General features: G+C 34.0%; 2 protein-coding genes across 8 annotated transcripts in view; one reads left to right on the forward strand and one right to left on the reverse strand.

Annotated features, from left to right (window-relative positions):
- LOC114880886 overlaps positions 1-18,120 on the reverse strand; it is a 141,651-nt gene that overhangs the window by 121,884 nt on the left and 1,647 nt on the right. For 2 of the 3 annotated variants that reach the window (XR_006829323.1, XM_046285345.1), the window contains exons 5-6: positions 16,183-16,506; positions 15,592-15,720 (exon numbers count right to left, since the gene is read on the reverse strand). Coding sequence is in view for 2 of the 3 variants with exons in the window: in XM_046285345.1 (XP_046141301.1) it covers positions 15,592-15,720; positions 16,183-16,506 (453 nt within the window). In the remaining variant the exon portion in view is untranslated. The remainder of the gene's footprint in view (positions 1-15,591; positions 15,721-16,182; positions 16,507-18,120) is intronic. The other variant, XM_046285346.1, reaches the window with a different exon arrangement.
- Positions 5,217-15,016, forward strand: LOC114880887. 5 transcript variants are annotated; one of them, XM_046285347.1, is made up of 7 exons: positions 6,947-7,302; positions 7,818-7,964; positions 10,854-11,234; positions 11,799-12,048; positions 13,053-13,444; positions 13,659-13,943; positions 14,138-15,016. In XM_046285347.1, exons 3-7 carry the CDS (start codon positions 10,917-10,919, stop codon positions 14,330-14,332), a joined length of 1,440 nt encoding a protein of 479 aa, XP_046141303.1. In that variant the 5' UTR covers positions 6,947-7,302; positions 7,818-7,964; positions 10,854-10,916; the 3' UTR covers positions 14,333-15,016. The 5 variants fall into 5 exon arrangements, with proteins under 5 accessions (XP_046141304.1, XP_046141303.1, XP_029053198.1 ...); XM_029197365.2 differs by lacking the exons at positions 6,947-7,302; positions 7,818-7,964 and adding exons at positions 7,978-8,347; positions 9,071-9,487; XM_046285348.1 differs by lacking the exons at positions 6,947-7,302; positions 7,818-7,964 and adding an exon at positions 5,217-5,237.

Below are 18,120 nucleotides of genomic sequence, written 5' to 3' on the forward strand. Positions count from 1 at the left end.
TAGTTCCGCTTTGTACTCAATCCATTACGATGTTTCTCCTAGCCCGTTATCAATCAAAACTATTTGCCTAGAGGGTTCGCTGCCAAAGCTTACGGTCTAAGCCGAGCTTAAAGGAGGCCACACGATAGGTAGTTTAATCTCAAGCAGAATTTAAAAGTTCGCTTTGTCTTTACACGACGTTTACCACGTCGCACCGCGAATGAAGCAACTGTGGTCTCGACACCATACAATATTTAACAGCTATATTTCCTGAACGAATGTGTAAAATGTCCCCTAACTGAACGGAATTGAAATTACCTAGTAGCATTACTATTAATCGATAAAAGGAACATTTCTCGTAATCAATAAATCCACGATCAAAGTCCAGCAAGGAAAGAGGCGGTATTCAAGTTCGCCATTCAGAAGCAGGTAGATGCAAGATAGAAGGATGGACACTTGAACACCGGATGCAAATATGGAGCAAGTGTACTTCGAACGAAGAGAAAAGCAGTGGCTTAGCTGTTGAGTGAGCTGCACTTTCTACAAAGGTGAAAATCTATACGTACGACGAGAAAATCGATGCCACGTGGGAAACCTATCGCATAGAAAGCTTTGCTTTACACCGAATCTTTTCCCATCGAAACTGATCGAGTTTCCTTCTGATAAAACTACTCCAACATTGTGTTTCTACTTAAGTTTGGGATACACGAAACGGTTTAGAAATTGCAGTACGATCAGAAAAATAATTATACTACGTGAAATAATAAGAAAACAATTGAGGACCTTGCAGTTATTGAGGAGACAAGTTGATATAACATTTTCTGGACACTGTATGCATGTAGCTCGATTATGGCTAATGTAGTATAAACTTGCCCCGCGATGGGACAATTGGATACATTTTGCACTCATCAAATAAACATTTTATTTTTCTGAGAGTTTCACCTAGAATATATAAAGAGGAAGGTTCAAAAAATATTTTAGCATACCTTTTTTTACGTAATTGACTTAAACAAAAATTGCAGAAATGAAAAACTTGCCCCGGTCTCCTCTATTAAATATTTTACTTCTACTTATGCTTCATACTACGTATGCTTATAAGCATTTGCTTATTTTTATGCATACGAGCCACTGTTTCAGAGGAATATTTGTTTCGATATGGAAAGTTTGATGGACGCAGGAAGGACAACCGATATAACAAGGGATATTAGTAATTACGATAGGCGTATATTTCGATCGACGATACACGGACATTGATCGATCACGTATGACCGGCGAATCAGTGCGGTGTACGGCTGTTCGGTCGAGCTAATTTGACTGTCGTAATTAGCTTCGTTTATCGGTCCGTGTCACGTTCGTCGTGCACTGGCTGCGGCAACACGGTAATCTTCCTGCTTGCCGCTGGAGCAAACAATTAACGTTGTTCCGGTAACTTTGCCGTGATTACAGCAATTTTCGCATGACAGCTTGCTCGTTTACCGAGGCCTCTACCAACACCGTGATAATTTTCCAGCTAAGTCTCGAAAAATATATATCAAGGAGTTCTTCCTTTTTCCTAAAGGAAACCTAGCCTTCGAGATGGGATAAGAAAGTTGATACTTATTATTCTGCTCTAGCACGAAGTTTCCGGACATAAATTAAGTAAAAAAAAAAAAATAATAATAATAACAAAAGTATTATGAAATAGCACTGATTCTGCATTAATTACAAGGTTGAAATATGCTGAAAATGGCAATATAAATGTGTAATAGATATTCTTAATACAAAGTAAATGGTTAATAGTTAAAACTAACAATCACTGGTTTTAAAAGATAGAAACGTAAGCTTCTTATCGCTTTGTTAACTTTAGTTTTGTTATTATACCATTCACAAAGTACGAAAATGATAAGCTCTGCAATGAATTTTGGAAAAGCTTTGCGCAAGCATGAAATATGTAAGGAAAGCCAGAGGAAACAGACGAAAGTTTATTATCCACCGGAAAGAAGGAAATCCTTGAGAGATAGGAAGTGAAATTAACTAAACAAGTGGAACAAAGGTTTGTAAAAGAAGCAAGTGTATCTTGAAAATTATATTAAAATGATAATAATGTTGTAAGTGCACTACATGGACAAAAAATTAATTTTTTAATTATTTTTATATTAATTACTTAAACGTGCTTACGCTTCAGCAAACATCTTAATTCGCTAGAAAAAAGTACCTCCAACAAATTCACTAATAAATTCACAGGAAACGAGAAAACGTAATATCTCTCGTGATTGTCCGAATAATAGTACATCTCTACTTCCCTGCAATGATGATGTTCTTTGAGCTGGTAACTTTACCCTCGCAAAATGAATACCTCTTTCAACGCTACATTCATTCCAAAATATAAAATGAAGCAAAGTTCTGTTTCGAAATACGTTCAAAGTAAAACATTAATTAATTACTCTAATTCATCTTAAACGAGTTTAAATCAGAACTAAACTTTGATACTGTAAGTACAGATGTTGCATTATAATAAATGTGCTTCAAAATTGTATCATATAGATATTTAATGGCTTCGTTTACGTAGCATTTCAATTTAATGAGATTTTCATTCGTAAAAAATGTAGGTCAAAGAGATACTTTTCCCAGACTGTACAGTTTTGTGGACCAATGTCCTATATCCTGGAATCTCAATTTATGGGTCATGAGCCTCAGGGGGGTGGCAAAGTGGTTTCTAAGGGTCATCGTGGTTATTTTTAGGTGCTATTATTCTTATACAAAATTGTGTCGCTTATTTATTTCAATATGGATACATTGTAATATTCTAATGATTGCAACACTCAAATTTCAATTGCAATATTCTATTGTTCTAAATGAAAGGAAATGACAAAGGATGTTTTAAAAATGTTAACTGACGATGAATCGGTCAATCATTGTCCAGATCCACGAAACGTGTACGATACACCTAATGAAATTAAATACTAATATTTCCAAACGAAAGACCTTCATATGTTTGAAAAAAAATATCTAAAAGAATAATATAAAATTTAGAATTGAATTTTAAATTAAATATAAGCACGATATCATACGCTGGATCCCAGCCTATGCAATAATATGTAAATATCAATGTCCTATATTTATAATATAATGCTTAAAATGAATATTTTGAAACTGTAGGTCTTATTATAATAATTGTAATTGAAGTAGCAACAATTACAACCATTGCACATTTATAGTACACATAGTGTACCATAGAATTATTTTAAACAAAAATTATACTTTTTCATAATATTTTTTTTTTTTTTAATATGGATGTTTTATATTTATAGTATAACGCTTGAAATTAATATTCAACAATCGTAGCTTCCATTAAGCAAGGCAACAGCAATTACAACTATTGTACAGTTGTAGAGTAACATAGTAACGAGTGAACGAATACGCGACTAATCAATATACGTTGCACGCAACGTAGTTCAATAAAGAAGTTAAAGTTTTTCTCTAAAAACCCACTTTTAGAAAACGCCTAATCGTCTCTTTTTTAAAAGGCTAAAAAACTAATTCAATTTTATATAATAGTAGCCTAGATATGCATAAATGCGTTTTTGTGATTTTTTTCTTAAATAATTTTTTCTTTATTTAGAATTTAAATAAACAGGTCTAAGTTAAAAACAAAGAGTGCAGGTAATTAATACCCTTTTATTTCTAATAAATTCACAGTAGTGTAAAATTATTTTTAATTTTCAATAATATAAAATACTTAGCTGTAAACCTGTTCTTCAATTGAGTCTATGATTATTAGTTAATTTTTGAACACATGTTATCATACTGCAGATCTTTAAATTACTCATTCCTACCACGTGGATTTCACAACATGGCACAAAATAAAATAAAAAAAGATTTTGCTCCAAATTTAACTCCACTTGTAACCTTCAGAATACAACGCAAAAAAAAGAGATTCACGTAACAAACTAAAAAAAAAGAAAACGAGATTCAACATACCCCGTGGACTAGACTACTTTAATTAAAGTTCGAGGGTAATTTAACTTCGTTTTTTGTCTTAACTGCGCCTCCGAGTTGCTGCAACTTCCTAATTCAAACTTTTCACGACAACCGTATTGTTTGCATTAATTACGACGTAATATTTCGGAATGGTCACATTTAACAACGAAAGAGGTAGACGTTTACCAAACGAACTGAATACAACACGCTCCATCAAGGTGAAAACACTTTTTAAAATTCAATTAACTAAAACACTTCAAATGACCGCGAATATAATTTAAAATACAAAAGAAACAAAAAAAAACGCGTGGAATGTTTTCGATAAATCGCAGCAACTTCAGAAAGCTAGTTGCGAGGCACATGGCATACCGTTCAAACCTAATTTCACTCTAAACAACGTCACCCCGTTCCCATTGACTTATATGGGTAAAATGAAAAACTGGTTATACGCAGTGAAAGCAAGCAAACAAACGATGATCAATTACTTACATTTTTTACTCTTCTCACCGAATACGCCTGGAGACAACAAGCCGAAAAGTATGATGATGGTTAGAAAAAACATGGATCTTCTCAACCCTGGTGCGGTCCAGCACCAGGGTGAGCCTCGTGACATCACGGACATATCACTTTGTCTCAGCGAGACTCCATACCGGCTTTAGTGTCACTTCCCCGCCTAACTATCACGAACATAACCTTAATGCATTAAAAGTCACTCGCGTTAGGGAAACGGGTCCAGATGATCGGATCTCCCCGTTTGGAGAACGATACCTGTCTATGAAACGCGCGAAATAAACACACACGCGGCCGATTTTAAATAGTCGTTGACGAGCTACCGGTCACGATGCTCGTCACACGGACGCACGTACGCTATTGACATCGGGGTAATACTCGCCGGATACTCGAGTCGCGGTAGCGGCCAGGTCGCGACGATCACCGACGTACGTGTTCGCGCACTCTCACGCGAGCTATCGATCCGACAAACCCCGCCGTACACTCACCATCTTTCCCCGTCGCGGACGCCATATTTGTGTACATGCGCGGTAAGAAGGCCGGAAGTAACGCTCCTTACTACAGCGATTTCTTCGCGACTCGTTCGAAAGTTCGTCGATCTTTTAACTTTTTCCTGGACGTGACGTTTAACCCTTCGCGTGAGTGTCACCTACTGCGTTGTGCGAGTGCTGATTCGATATATCGATCGCGGTTACGGTCACGTGACACCGCTATCGATCGCGGTGTTTTAATCGCACCAGTTTAAGATTTAAATACTTTGACACGGTTAATTTCGACTTTATTCAACTGTAAGTAAATTATCTGTGTATTTTTAAAACTGTTAATTCTTATTATATATGGTAATTAGGTTCTGGTTTATTATTGATTATCGAGCGTTTATATTATTGAAATAAATTAGTATTGATTAGTATCCTTATGGAGGGATTGGCGCCAAATATTTTTGAATCTGATACAATAAGATTACACATTATAATTATTAATGTTATCACGTAATAATAAATTATCTATTGCCTATTAGGTACTTGTAAATTAAATTATTATCAAAGCTTATTAATGATATTAACAGCTCTGAAAAACTTGTCGCTACTAATTTAAGTTCCTTAATAACCATAGCTGTTTTCTAAAAGTGCATTCGTCACACCCTTGATATATCTGACAAAGAAATATTGGTCTGCATTCTCACAAAGTACTACAATCTACTAATGGTACAAAACATCTTCGTATTCTACACGAAATGAATAATAGTAAATTATAGTAATATCAAAATTGCATCAGAATTTAATATATACATACATATAAAATGTGGTATAAACATTTTTCAAAACTTAATTATGGCAGAATGAAAGTTGCCTCTCTGTCAGATTTTTATTTTAATTTTAATTTGCTTAAATTTGCGTATAAACAAAAGCAGACTGCACATTATAGATATGATACTTCGTCTTACCATATTTATTAAAAATTATTGCGATACTATCAATGTCTAAAAAGCAACTTTCGTTGCCCGTTAATATCTTCGGAAACTTCAGAAGCAAGAGTTTCAAAGTTGAACGCGAAACTACAGTAATGAAACCAGAAGTAATCTTCGTTTTCTTACATAAGGTGTTACGTTTTACGCCTCAGTTTCAGCTTCCATCGGCGAATAATATCCCGAGTTTTCTAGTTTTTTTCTACCATTTTTCTTAACCGCGAAATGTACCCAGGTGGTTTCATGTGACGCTGCATGAATCATAGTTGCTTTAATTCGCGTTTATCATTTCCGAGATAATCGCCATGATCAGTGAATAGACAAGGTCAGCCAATCACGATTTAGCAAGAAGGTTGTTCATATAAACGGTGATCCAGGAAATAAAACAAAACTAATTAAACAATTGAAGGTTTCAACGATGATCATTAGAATATATTCTAGGCTCTCCTTATCTAGATTTTCGAATGATGAAGCTGGATCAATCATGACTTCCGTACTACTATCTTATCATTACCAAACGCTCAATTTTTTTCACAGGACATTTTTATATAACAAAGACATTATGCAAGTGGGTCAGTAGACCCACCGTATATCTGGACCCATCGACAGTGGGTCAATAGATGCTCGATTTTATCGATTGCAATTCAAGCTGTGAGAAGTGTCTGATATTAATGACACCCGTTACACCTGATTGCAAGCAACGTGTCGATAACGTTATCGCTGATGCACCTGATTTTTAACATGGATCAAGGCCTTTCGACGTCACTCTCATGAATATTCGTCCTAAAACGTGAATTAAAATTCCAGTCTTTCGCGAAATCGTAGGGTCATCGAACTAGGTCAACCTTTGACCGAAAAAATCCCTCGGAAAAAATGAAAATCAGCATGTAGTCTCGAATACCCGTTGCTATCCACGTGTAGGATCTACGGTGGTGAATCGTACCCCTAGACCACAGGCTGACTGGTAGAAAACAGGCTAAATCTAAAAGACAATCTACTTTCAACGTGTTATCACTCGCGTTTCAGCCGTCTTCCGTAATGGCGGATTTTCCGCGCTACACACCTTCAATGCGGTACCAGAGTGTTTTAATGAAGTTTCAGCTGGTATTTCGTGCAAAAAATCAATTCAAGTGGTCTCATTTTGTGTTTGAGTATATATTAAGTACAGCTGTAATTTTTTTTTTTAATTAACACAAAGAAAAATATTAAACTATGTGATTGGAGAAGAATGATAAAAAATATTTTTGAAATATTATAATTATTGTCTTGGGTGATAAAGTGATTACATTGGAATTGTAACATATAGTGCACAATATGTTTACATAATTTTATTTATGGTGTAAAATATGATATTCTCTGTTGAAGTCAAGATGAAAAAATTAATCAAGGTACCTATATGTAGAAAATTAATTTGAATAATCTCATTATTAAAATATAAAAAGTATTTAACAAATTCTTTTTTCTGTGGATTCATGTGAATGTAAATAGACTGTAAAGTACACTATAATGTTTCACACTATAAATATAAGAAATTACTCTGTAAAATACAAAAAAGTTAACTTACACGATTTTTATTTTCTTTATGTAAGTAATTAATATAAATAAATGTTTTACCAGTGGGTCGATTTCGACTGTGTCATGTATCAATGAATAATCTTATTGAGCATTACAATTTAAAATTTCGAGAATTGTTTTTACTTAGGTCCTGCAACTTTATAAAATTTGTGACTTTACAAAAAATAAACATGATGTAAATCGCGTTATTTCATTACTTGTTTCCTCATCGATTAATCATAGTAAAGTACAATGTATTTTCTTATTGTACCACGATTTCTAATCGCTCGTCGTAAATGTTTGAACATTTCTCAACTAACAGAACTATTTCGACTGTTTACAAAACAAGATCTGAGGACGAGTCATAAAGACAACTTCGACCCATCGCCGATTCATCGACGACTTCGATTCGGTGCTGCCTTGACTCATTGTTGGCGGATAATAACGTGACAGTGGGGTCATCGTGTTATCTGCAGAAAATACAGTGAACGTATTGGTAAGAATTGGTTGCTATTCGTACTATTGGAATACTTGTTTAAGTCATATCGAAAACAAACACCGGCATTCATCACCGGATGAACCGTGGTTATAGCTTCAGGGAAAACGTGGCACGGGTCAGTGCTTGCTCGAATGCTGAAGATCTCGAACACGATGAAATTTCGTTATGAACGATAGTAATTTCATTAGCTGTGATATTTGTGAAATAGATATTTTTCTTCTCTTGTGTGATTGAAAATAATTTTATAAACGTTGAATTATTAAGTAGGAGTAAAATTGATATTGAAAATTGATTAATAATAATAATACTGATAATGTATTGATTATAAAAAGTGACAATTGTGATTGCAACAGTTTGTGCGTTTAATAATTCAATTAAAGGTAATGTATAGAGTGTTTAAATAAAATATAAATGTTAATATAATAAAATCCAAATAATAGTGAAACTGTTGGACATTTGAAATGTTCTTTTTCTTTTTAAATTGTTTGTATTATAGTTGTAAAACGCTGCAACGAAGGTTACAATTTTGTTCGTATCAGGTGTTGATATAATTTATATAATTTTCTTTTTGGATCAATTTAATGTGAACAATGAATAAATAAAAACCACTAAAAACTACTTATTGCAACTAAAATTTCATTTACATTCGAATAGTGAATTGAATGTACGAGTACAGTTGTTCGCAATGGCGACAATAGTAAAAGAATTAAGAAAAAGTGTAAAGGTAGGAGGTTCTCTACTAGGCTCTTCCCAAACCGAAGACAAATGGGAAGTTCTTCTTCTTATATTTCTCATTCTTCACCAAAAGAAGACTAGGTTGCACCTGAGTGTACACAAAGTAGCTTTCTATTGGTTAAAGAGAAAGGTAGAAAGAAGCCTCCCTCCGTTTACCTTCTGTCTTGAAACAACCCATAAAGAGCCAAGGGAGAGCCTTGGGAGAGCCCAACCTATAACCTTCCACCCTTACACCATGAATCATTACCTCCCTTACATTTCCTCTTAACTAACAATAAAAAAAAGCCTAAACTGCACGTGATCTTACACATTCAAAACTCCATAGACTTTCCCAATAATTTTCCAAACAACTTTCTGTAAATTTTTAGAATAACTGTACACGCGACGTTTTAAAAAGTAATGGACACAAATGGACATTGGAAATGGAAGTGAATCGCATTGACCGGTTCTAAACGCTACTAAACGCTGGAAAGCCGGTCGTACGTTTATTAAATTAGCGTCTCTATGGCGACCAGTGGTCAAGGAAATCAGTGTTTCGTAGACAGTTGCAGTGACAACGTGTACGACTGTCAAAACGGCACAAAGGTTACGAAAGAAATCATGACCTCATCTCGCGTCTCATCCTCTCGCTAGTGAAACGGTCCAAGTGATTTTCGCGGGAAAAGACGATTCGTCGACGAGCTCCATGCTCGCTAAGATCGTACGATTATATTATCGTTCGTTTAGTGTTCTTAGATATCGAATCTTCGTCACGTCTTCGTCGCCTATACAGAAGCCAGCCAAGTGTACGTATAATGGCTTACTCGTTGCTGAATACCTCGTGCACGTTCGTTCATCGACGATACGCGATTTCGTTGTTCCATATAATGGTTTTGGTATTTATTTTTATCGGTGTCCAGGTGCGCCCAATGTTATTGTGCTTTCAATGAAACGTTATTTGATGTGCTTACGAGAAGAAGATGTATTGTGATTAGTTTGAAAAATTTTATAGGAAGTGGATTTTTCTTTTCAAAGTTATCTTTCAAATGCATCGATTTGTATATTTAAGTAAACAATCGAGAGATTACTGAGGTTTCATTCAATTCATTTATCCGGGGATACTAAATTTCACATTGAAGCTTGCAGTGGATGATAAATTAAGTAATAATGTTATCTAGCTTTGTATAATTATACATTAATTACTTCTTTGATTTCTTTGAGGATACTGAATTTGAAATTTTTAATTTATATCAATATGCCATTTTCACGTTAGAACCTGCAAGTACCTATGATGTAAATTTTATGTAACAAATTAATTTGATAAAAGAAACTTTACTGATTTTCAAATTGCAATTAATAACAGCTAAATAAAAATAAAATGAAGAATAATGAATTAAAAAGCTATGTATGAAAATTATGAATACGTAACAGTGTTATAAATATCTTGAAAATTATGACAATTTATGATAACAATTCGGTATTAATCTGGTGAAGCGCCAAGTCGAAAGAGTTAAAAGAAATAATGCACTTTCCTCTCCAGTACCCTTAATTTTTGGCGGTAAACGAACGATCGAGAGCAAAGTTTCTTTCACTGGATAATTATGGTGGAGAAATAAAGTTGGATGGATATGGTGAATGTAAATTAGGGGAATGAGAATTTGTGACGTGATTGCATCGTGAAAGCGGAATAACATGGTGCTGGGAAAATATCGGTTGAAGTTTGTGCCGTGTGTTTATTCAATAAAATCGAATTCCATAGATAATGTAGTATCGTTCGTTCGTGATAAGAGAAAACGTTGTTGGAAAACGTAAATTATTCGAGATAGGTTGTGTTATCGTTAAAAGGAAGCTTTTCTAATTTTCTCCTGTGTAATAAAACGTTGCATAATTATTCATTCTTACATTGTAATTAACATTTTAAAAAGTATTCTACTCCAACTTTAATTTTACTACAATAATTTTATTTACTAATTTTACCAAAATTTTACTCCATCAAACTCCATCTAATTTTAATAAAAATTGGGCAAAAATAATTCCATAAGAAAATATGCATCAGAATCACAAATACCTGACAGCAACCGTCAAAGTGTCAAATGAATAAAAAAAAATCATTTTCTTATTCAATTAAATAATACTTCGGAAACGCTGACAATTTTATTCTGTTTGTTTCAGATATTGTTTGATGCATCATCAAAATTGATAGAAGAGAAAATTGCGTATCATAATCCGTTCAAAATGTTTTGCCTGAAAGGGAGAGGCAATAACGATGGAAGATTTAAAGAATCGTTAAAGGAAGAAGATTTCGGATGGTGGATAAATAATGAAGATGACTTCAAGTCCCCTAGATCCAACCAGACCAGAGAATGCCAATCGTTAGGATCCTCGGAATCGATGCTTTCTTGTGCAGATTCAGACGACAGCGAATCTTATTTTCTTGCACAGGAATTCAGGGACGATTACAATGATGACTGTGAAAGGATAGAACTCACGTCTTTGATTCACCACGATCTGGACATCGATCTTATTGAAAAGGATGCGATTCCGAAAGAAGGAGTAAGTTGGTTCAATTTATTTTCCATAGCGATTCTATCGTGAACATGATTTATTATGGAATTGTTTGAAAAATTTAAGGAGATGTAATGATATGTAAACACTGATGAACTTTTAAAGAAGCTAGTCGTATCAAAACAAAGATAATTTTTAATTTTGTTAAAAAATTAAAGAATTGTATAAAAAAATAATTTTTTTAAATGTTACATCGTACTAATATTATATTATTTACACAATGATTTTTGCAATTTTTAATTCTTTTTTGTACATAATAGAAATTATTAATAGAATTATATTTTAGAGCTTGCATAATTTTTAGTTTAAATTTAGATACAAATTTTAAATAAGATGAAGATTGTAAGTGAAGTAATTAATTCATTTAATAATTGTCATGTAATAAAATCTAAATATAGCTTTTCAAATAACAGAAGATTGTTAACAGAATGAAATTTGACAATTTACAAAAAATGACCAATTTTAAATTTACAATAGGATCTTTTATCAATAGTAAATAGAGTAAGCTTACATATTAAAATGATTTTACATAAAAAATATATGAAATTGCAGGGTATCACAGCATTTTCAGCGAAAGAAGCGAAACAATATTTCGACGCGACAGAAACAAAGTCGAACATGTTTCAGGCTATCTGTTACACGCCGGAAAGGTTGGTCCGATCCCAAGAATACAGAATTCTAACACCATCGCCACGTTATTTGTCCATCTGTCAGTCAAGAGTGACGGGAGAAACGGAAAATCATCGAAATACTTTCCGTAGCCAACGGCGATTGAACTATCTTATCGACTCTAAGCAACTTGGTGGGTATTTTCCTGTTTATAGGATAGCTTCGAACACGTTCGACATTTTGCACATCGTGCAAACTTGTTTCGAGACCAGCCTTGCCGTCAGCTAGCTATAACTTGAATATAACCCAAGCCATTGTGTTTGACCCAGTAAAAGTTTCGCGGTCTACCGATATGTGAAATCGGCTCGCTTCGTGCTCATTAAACGTCTACCTTTCGTTTCAATGCCTGCACTCTTAACACCTTATCGACGAATGACGCTGTTCTGCATGAAACTGAATACATACGTTCGAACTCGGATTTATACATATATTCGAATTTCATTTATCCTGGTGAAGCTTCGCTGAATGTTGCTGAACTCCTTACAGGAAGTATTATATATTTGATCATGGGAATATTTGTGTAAATTTTCCCAGAAACTAGTCAAATTCTACTTAGAAGATATTGGAAAAATTTTATTTTTTTCATTTAGAAAATTTCCAAAATATTTTTGGTAATGTCTTTAAAGTAAGTAATCTCAGTTTAGTAAAAATATTATTTAAAAAAGAAATAAGAATAAAAGGGATCGTACAAAAGTCTATTTCTCTAGGGTTAATAATGACCCTTTAATAATTTACCCCCTTCCTCGAAAATTTCCTAAACTTCTAAAGTTTTATAAATAACATTGTGATAATAGAAATTGCATATCCTTCGACTTCACTATATTTTAAAACTTCTGTACCTTAAAATCTTGACAATTAAAAATGACTTGAATCAAAGTTAAAAAAAAGTTAATCGTAACTTCAAGTTCATGGCTAAAAAGATCGATTAATATTTTGGAAACTTACATTAACACTTTGAAAGTGTAAATTGTAATTATAAACGTATGTGTAACCAGAATGTCGTAACAGTTTAGATAAGAAGTAAGTTCAACGAGGAGTTCAGCAAATTGGGCAATCGATGGAGCTTCGTTCAGATAAATCGAGTTTATATAAATGAACTTCCGTTGTGTTTAACTAAAATACTTAATATTCGATCAGGTACAACGTTACTGAGTTCGAATAGCGAAGAGATGGCACTATCAACTATCACCTGCCACGAGTGGAGGAGTGACCAGAGGATCTGCAATGATAATCTTTCGACAAAGAACAACAACGATCCCAAAATGGAAGATAAATGTCTAAACGGTATAGATGGCAAGAATTCGAACAGTTTACAAACACCAAATGTCATCAGCAAGAAGTCTAGTTACGAGAGGTTCACTGTTAGCTCCGAAGATGGTGAGAAGATGGGAATTCATAGCTCCTCCTTGGAGGATAATTCGAGTATACGAAGCAATGATTGGAGTTTGGATTCGCACAATTCGCAAAGTACTCCCCTGTGTCTCAGCGACGAATTAGCGACAACCAGTTACAAGCTTGACACATCGCAGGTTTTTATTTTTAATTACTTTGATAAATTACTTTTCTTTCGTTTCTAATCGTCTTTCATATAAACCACTCATTTGCCAACTCGATTAACTTTACAAAATGAAAAATACAAGAAAATTTTAAAGAATTGTAAAGGTGGGGTTAATCATTTTGCACGTTGGAAAACTAATATCTATAGAAATGAATAAGTTACAAAATTGAAATTATATTTACCAGGAACGATGTTCAGCTGTCAACGAGGTGGTGTCAATTCTCGAGGTACTCGACACGAATCCTGAGAAAGCAACGGTCCTTCTTGAGGAAGATCGTTTCTGTGACAGCACCTCCTCTCACGATCGAATAACCAGGCTGGCCCTGGCAATTGAACCAGATACAAATGTATCTGGGGTTGTTGAACATCCGGATAATTTGGTGAAGAATCTCCGGAACAAGGTAGAGAGACTTCAGACTAACAGCAAGGATATTTACAAGGATATATCTGATCTTCGGAGAAGCTTTCAGGTGATCATTTTTCAATTTTTGATTTCTGAATCAAATTAAGCCTTTCATTATTACAGTGAACCAAAAAACAAAGAAGCATTCAATGAAAATTTTCATATGGCAATTACAAATAAAAATATCTACAGTGAAAATAAAATCTTATTAACAAAACTATATTATTTATTGTAATAGAATTTTTTATTCTATTTTTGCAGCGTGACGAACAAAGTATAACAAACATCACGTCCAACGCGAGTAAACTGCGACAGGATATTCAAGAACTGCGACACCTTGATGATCTATTAAATCTTCTTCGTGGAGAATTGAAAAGAATCTCAAAAAGAAATTGGCCATTCATTGAAGGACGTACAGAAGAATATAATTCGGAGGAAATGAATCTCATCGTATGAACGAGCTTTTCAATTTTGGGAAAAGAAGGCTTTTGAAAATGATGTATTTTATTACCCAAGAAGAACACAATTTTTTTGTTAAAGAAGCACGTCGAAAGTGTTTCACTGCCTCTGTTACTCCACGACGATGTGAAGATAGTTTTATAAAAGAAACTGCTAATATCGTTGCCGCCGAAATCTCAAAAAAGGAATTTTCCAAAGGGTAATAATAATACATTTCAAGAGAGGTGTACACCATGAAAATTACAGATTCTACGTGAAAAAAGAAATCGAAAAGTCCTTTACCGTTTCACAGTCTGTTGCTTCGTTTCTGAGATATAAGCGATTAAAGATTGGAGATACAACTTCCGGGGTGCCTAGGCTCGCACCCCGGAAGTTGAACGCCTGATCTTTAATTCTTTATATCTCGAGAACGAAGAAACAGATTGCAAAATGATAAAGAACTTTTCGATTTGTTTTGTAATGTACAATTTTTCTATGGAGGAATTTTTGTAATTAACAATCGATAAAGTTGTCATGTTAAATCTAAGCTGTTGTTGAACAAACTGTTGCCAGTATTAGTTTAGTACTTAATCGCAGGATTTAATTAATTGTGTACCTTTACACGTGTGATACCCTCTTTATAAATGTATAATCTAAATGTTTTGAAAAATATATATTTTGGAATCCTGTTTTGTACCGTAATTTGCAACTATTTTTATTATTAGAATAAAAAGAATTATATATTCCAGGTAAATTACTAGAACAAGAATTAAATTATACTTGAATTATTTATTTTCTACTATAAAAATGTTTTCTTCACAATCATATAATTTTGTTTAATCAAAAATGAACTTTTTTATTTCTTTATTTGTCGATATTGTCGATTTGTCGATCACTTTTTTATTTATACTTTCATTCATCATTGATAAAAAATTAATTATCAACTGAAGTGTATTAAATAAATTATATCTGAAAATTTTTACCGTAATTTTAACATATTATATTTCACACCATATTTACCACTTACACAAATTTTTTGTACTTCAATTTAAAATCCATTTTAGAAAAATTTCTAGAAATGAAAAAATGCTGGATATACCGACGCGAAATGTGTTAAATAAGTAAGATTTATATGTTAATACCCTATCAATTAACGTGTTAAATAATATCAGGAGGATGTGTTTGTTTGTGATTCCTGGCGGACATATCACGTGAAGAAGAAATAGAAGGCAAAAACGGTAACGAGGATAACAAACAATTTAATATACTGGTATTACCATCGGATGAATAAACTCCATTAGTGACAGACGCCATGGAAGCAGTGCAAGAAGTTGCAGCAACCAAGGCTGAATTCGGAATTTGATCACCAGTTCCCAGGATACTCGAACCTGGTCCCATCAGATTTCCTGGGTACAAATATACAAGAATAACGATTATATCGTTAAAAATTTATTCTTGTTACCAGAAATTTATGAAAAAATGAACACTTTACAAATAGAGCACTTCTAAGCTCAATAGTTGAGCTGAATCTTTTATTACTTTAGAGCACTAGCTCTTCCGATTTCTTGTTCAAGCATTTCCATAAATATAGTAAATGAATATTTTTCACTAATACTAGTAGAAAGATTGTTACTTCACCTATGTAAAATGGCTCTAGGTGTAATAAACGAATTTTGTCTACTAGCGCTAGTATACTCTATCAGTTAAACTAAGCTCTACTATCACCTCACTCAAGAGTTCACATGAGTATACTGAAAGTGTTTTGTCTACTAACGCTAGTACACTCTACTACTGTAACCCAAGCTTTACCCTTCAATTATTGTATCTATCATTCCTCTTCTATGCTTCAAGGTTTTTTAACCATTCACCTGTAAGACTGACATTCGATGCGTTGGACGAGGCAATGAACGAGGACGTTAACGTGGAAATGTCTGCACTCTCGGCAGGCTTTGATCGATCCGTCCTCGTCACGTGAGGTTGACAAATAGATGCGAAGGTTGATCGAACGAGATCGTTATTTTTATTTGTTCGTCGGTATCCCGTGTCCACGGTGGATTTATTATTGCTACCGAGTCCAAAGTGGAGAAGCTCTAAGTGTCTCCTCAAATTTCGTGATTGACGCAAAATCGCGCCGCACAATGGACAAGAGGCTGGTTGATCGGACATGCTTCGTGATTTCGACAGACCGTCTCCTAGAATTAATTCCGTCAAATCTAAACAGGTACGAACACAACTGGACGCGACGATCCGTAATCTGCAATCCAACAGTCTTCGCTTTACATCCGTAATCTTCTTTCGTTTTAATTAAAAATGACGAAAATAATACTCGCTAAAGTGACTGAAATAGATATAATGTATAGTAATTCTTTTTATTAGTACGAATATAAAGTTGTCTATAATAAAATAAACGTCTACTAGTATATCGATTTCAACTTGATTAATTAGATTTTACTGTCATGAACGCAGCTCAAAATTTTTTCTAAAAATTAAATGGATGCCAATTAAAGAGAATCGTACAGATTAGGAACCTGAATTTCCGCCAATTATTACAAAACGGGTTTCTCGATGAATGTAAATAAGAAACACTTGATTTCTTTCGCTTTATTATAATTATCCAGGAAGTGTATAATCGACAGAAATTCGAATTCTACTTACATACGTGTGTACGTATAATGTCAAAATATTGATTCAATACTTTATTCACAAAAAAAAAAAAATTGAAAAATAAGCTACAAATATAGATTTGTGATTTAGTTAAGGTTTATATAAAATTGATCGTTACACAGTTATTGCATGAGTGTGTGATGAATTTCGACTTTTTGAATAATTACTATACCTAATTATTAATCGACTGGTATACCGATTAACCCTAAAATACTGCTCTTACTTACTAACGTGGAAGATTTGAATACATTAACTTATTAGCTTTAAACGTTTCAAAATCTTTCTAAAATTCATTTTATCAGAATTGATAGAAAAAAAATTAAGTATAAAGATAAAATAAACTATACAGACAATGTATTATAACAATCAATTCATTCTGACGAACTTTACAAAATAATGTCAGTCGGTGCTTGGCAAACAATGCAAACAATTAATAGTTTAAACATATATTCATATAAGTACATTAGAACGGTAGGTAAAAAAAAAAGAAAAAAGGAATTGCGCTTTCTTAAATTAAGATCATAACATACAAAGGTGAAACAAAGTAAATAAAACAAGGTAGCTGTTGAATCACAATAACAGAATCAAACGATCCCGTTCCTGTCGAATCTTTCTTTTCAATTTCTTGATGTACATTCATCTAGCGATGGTCGGTGACGGAATGTTGTTTTGAGGTGAAACAACATTCGAACCGTGCGAGGTCGGTGAAGGAAGCGGACTGGGTTTACAAATGATTTGCTCGGAGGTACTACTTCCACTATCAGTCCCATACGTTACAGTCGGCTCGTTGTAACCAGGCAACTCGACTTCAGGCTTTATTTCTATCATCATCGAATCAGCCGTGGAACCATGAACCGAATTACTACTAAACCGATATTTGCAAGAGGATAAGAGATGTCTACGTAGATTTCTCGCTTGCCGTAACGTAGCGCCACAGAGTGGACAAACGCCTGGACAATCGGATGCACCACGTATTTTAGATAAATTCATATTGCCGGTTGGTCCACTAGCCACCGTTCCCACCGTTGCACTCTGGGTAACTAGTGGGAGCGGTATACCAGGTGGAAAGCCCATATTAAGAGGACCAGGAAATTGCGGTATTTGTAGCGGAGAATATGGCTGCATTGGCATTAACGTATGAA

This window comes from Osmia bicornis, chromosome 4 (genome assembly GCF_907164935.1).
Source record: "Osmia bicornis bicornis chromosome 4, iOsmBic2.1, whole genome shotgun sequence".
NCBI lineage: Eukaryota > Metazoa > Arthropoda > Insecta > Hymenoptera > Megachilidae > Osmia > Osmia bicornis.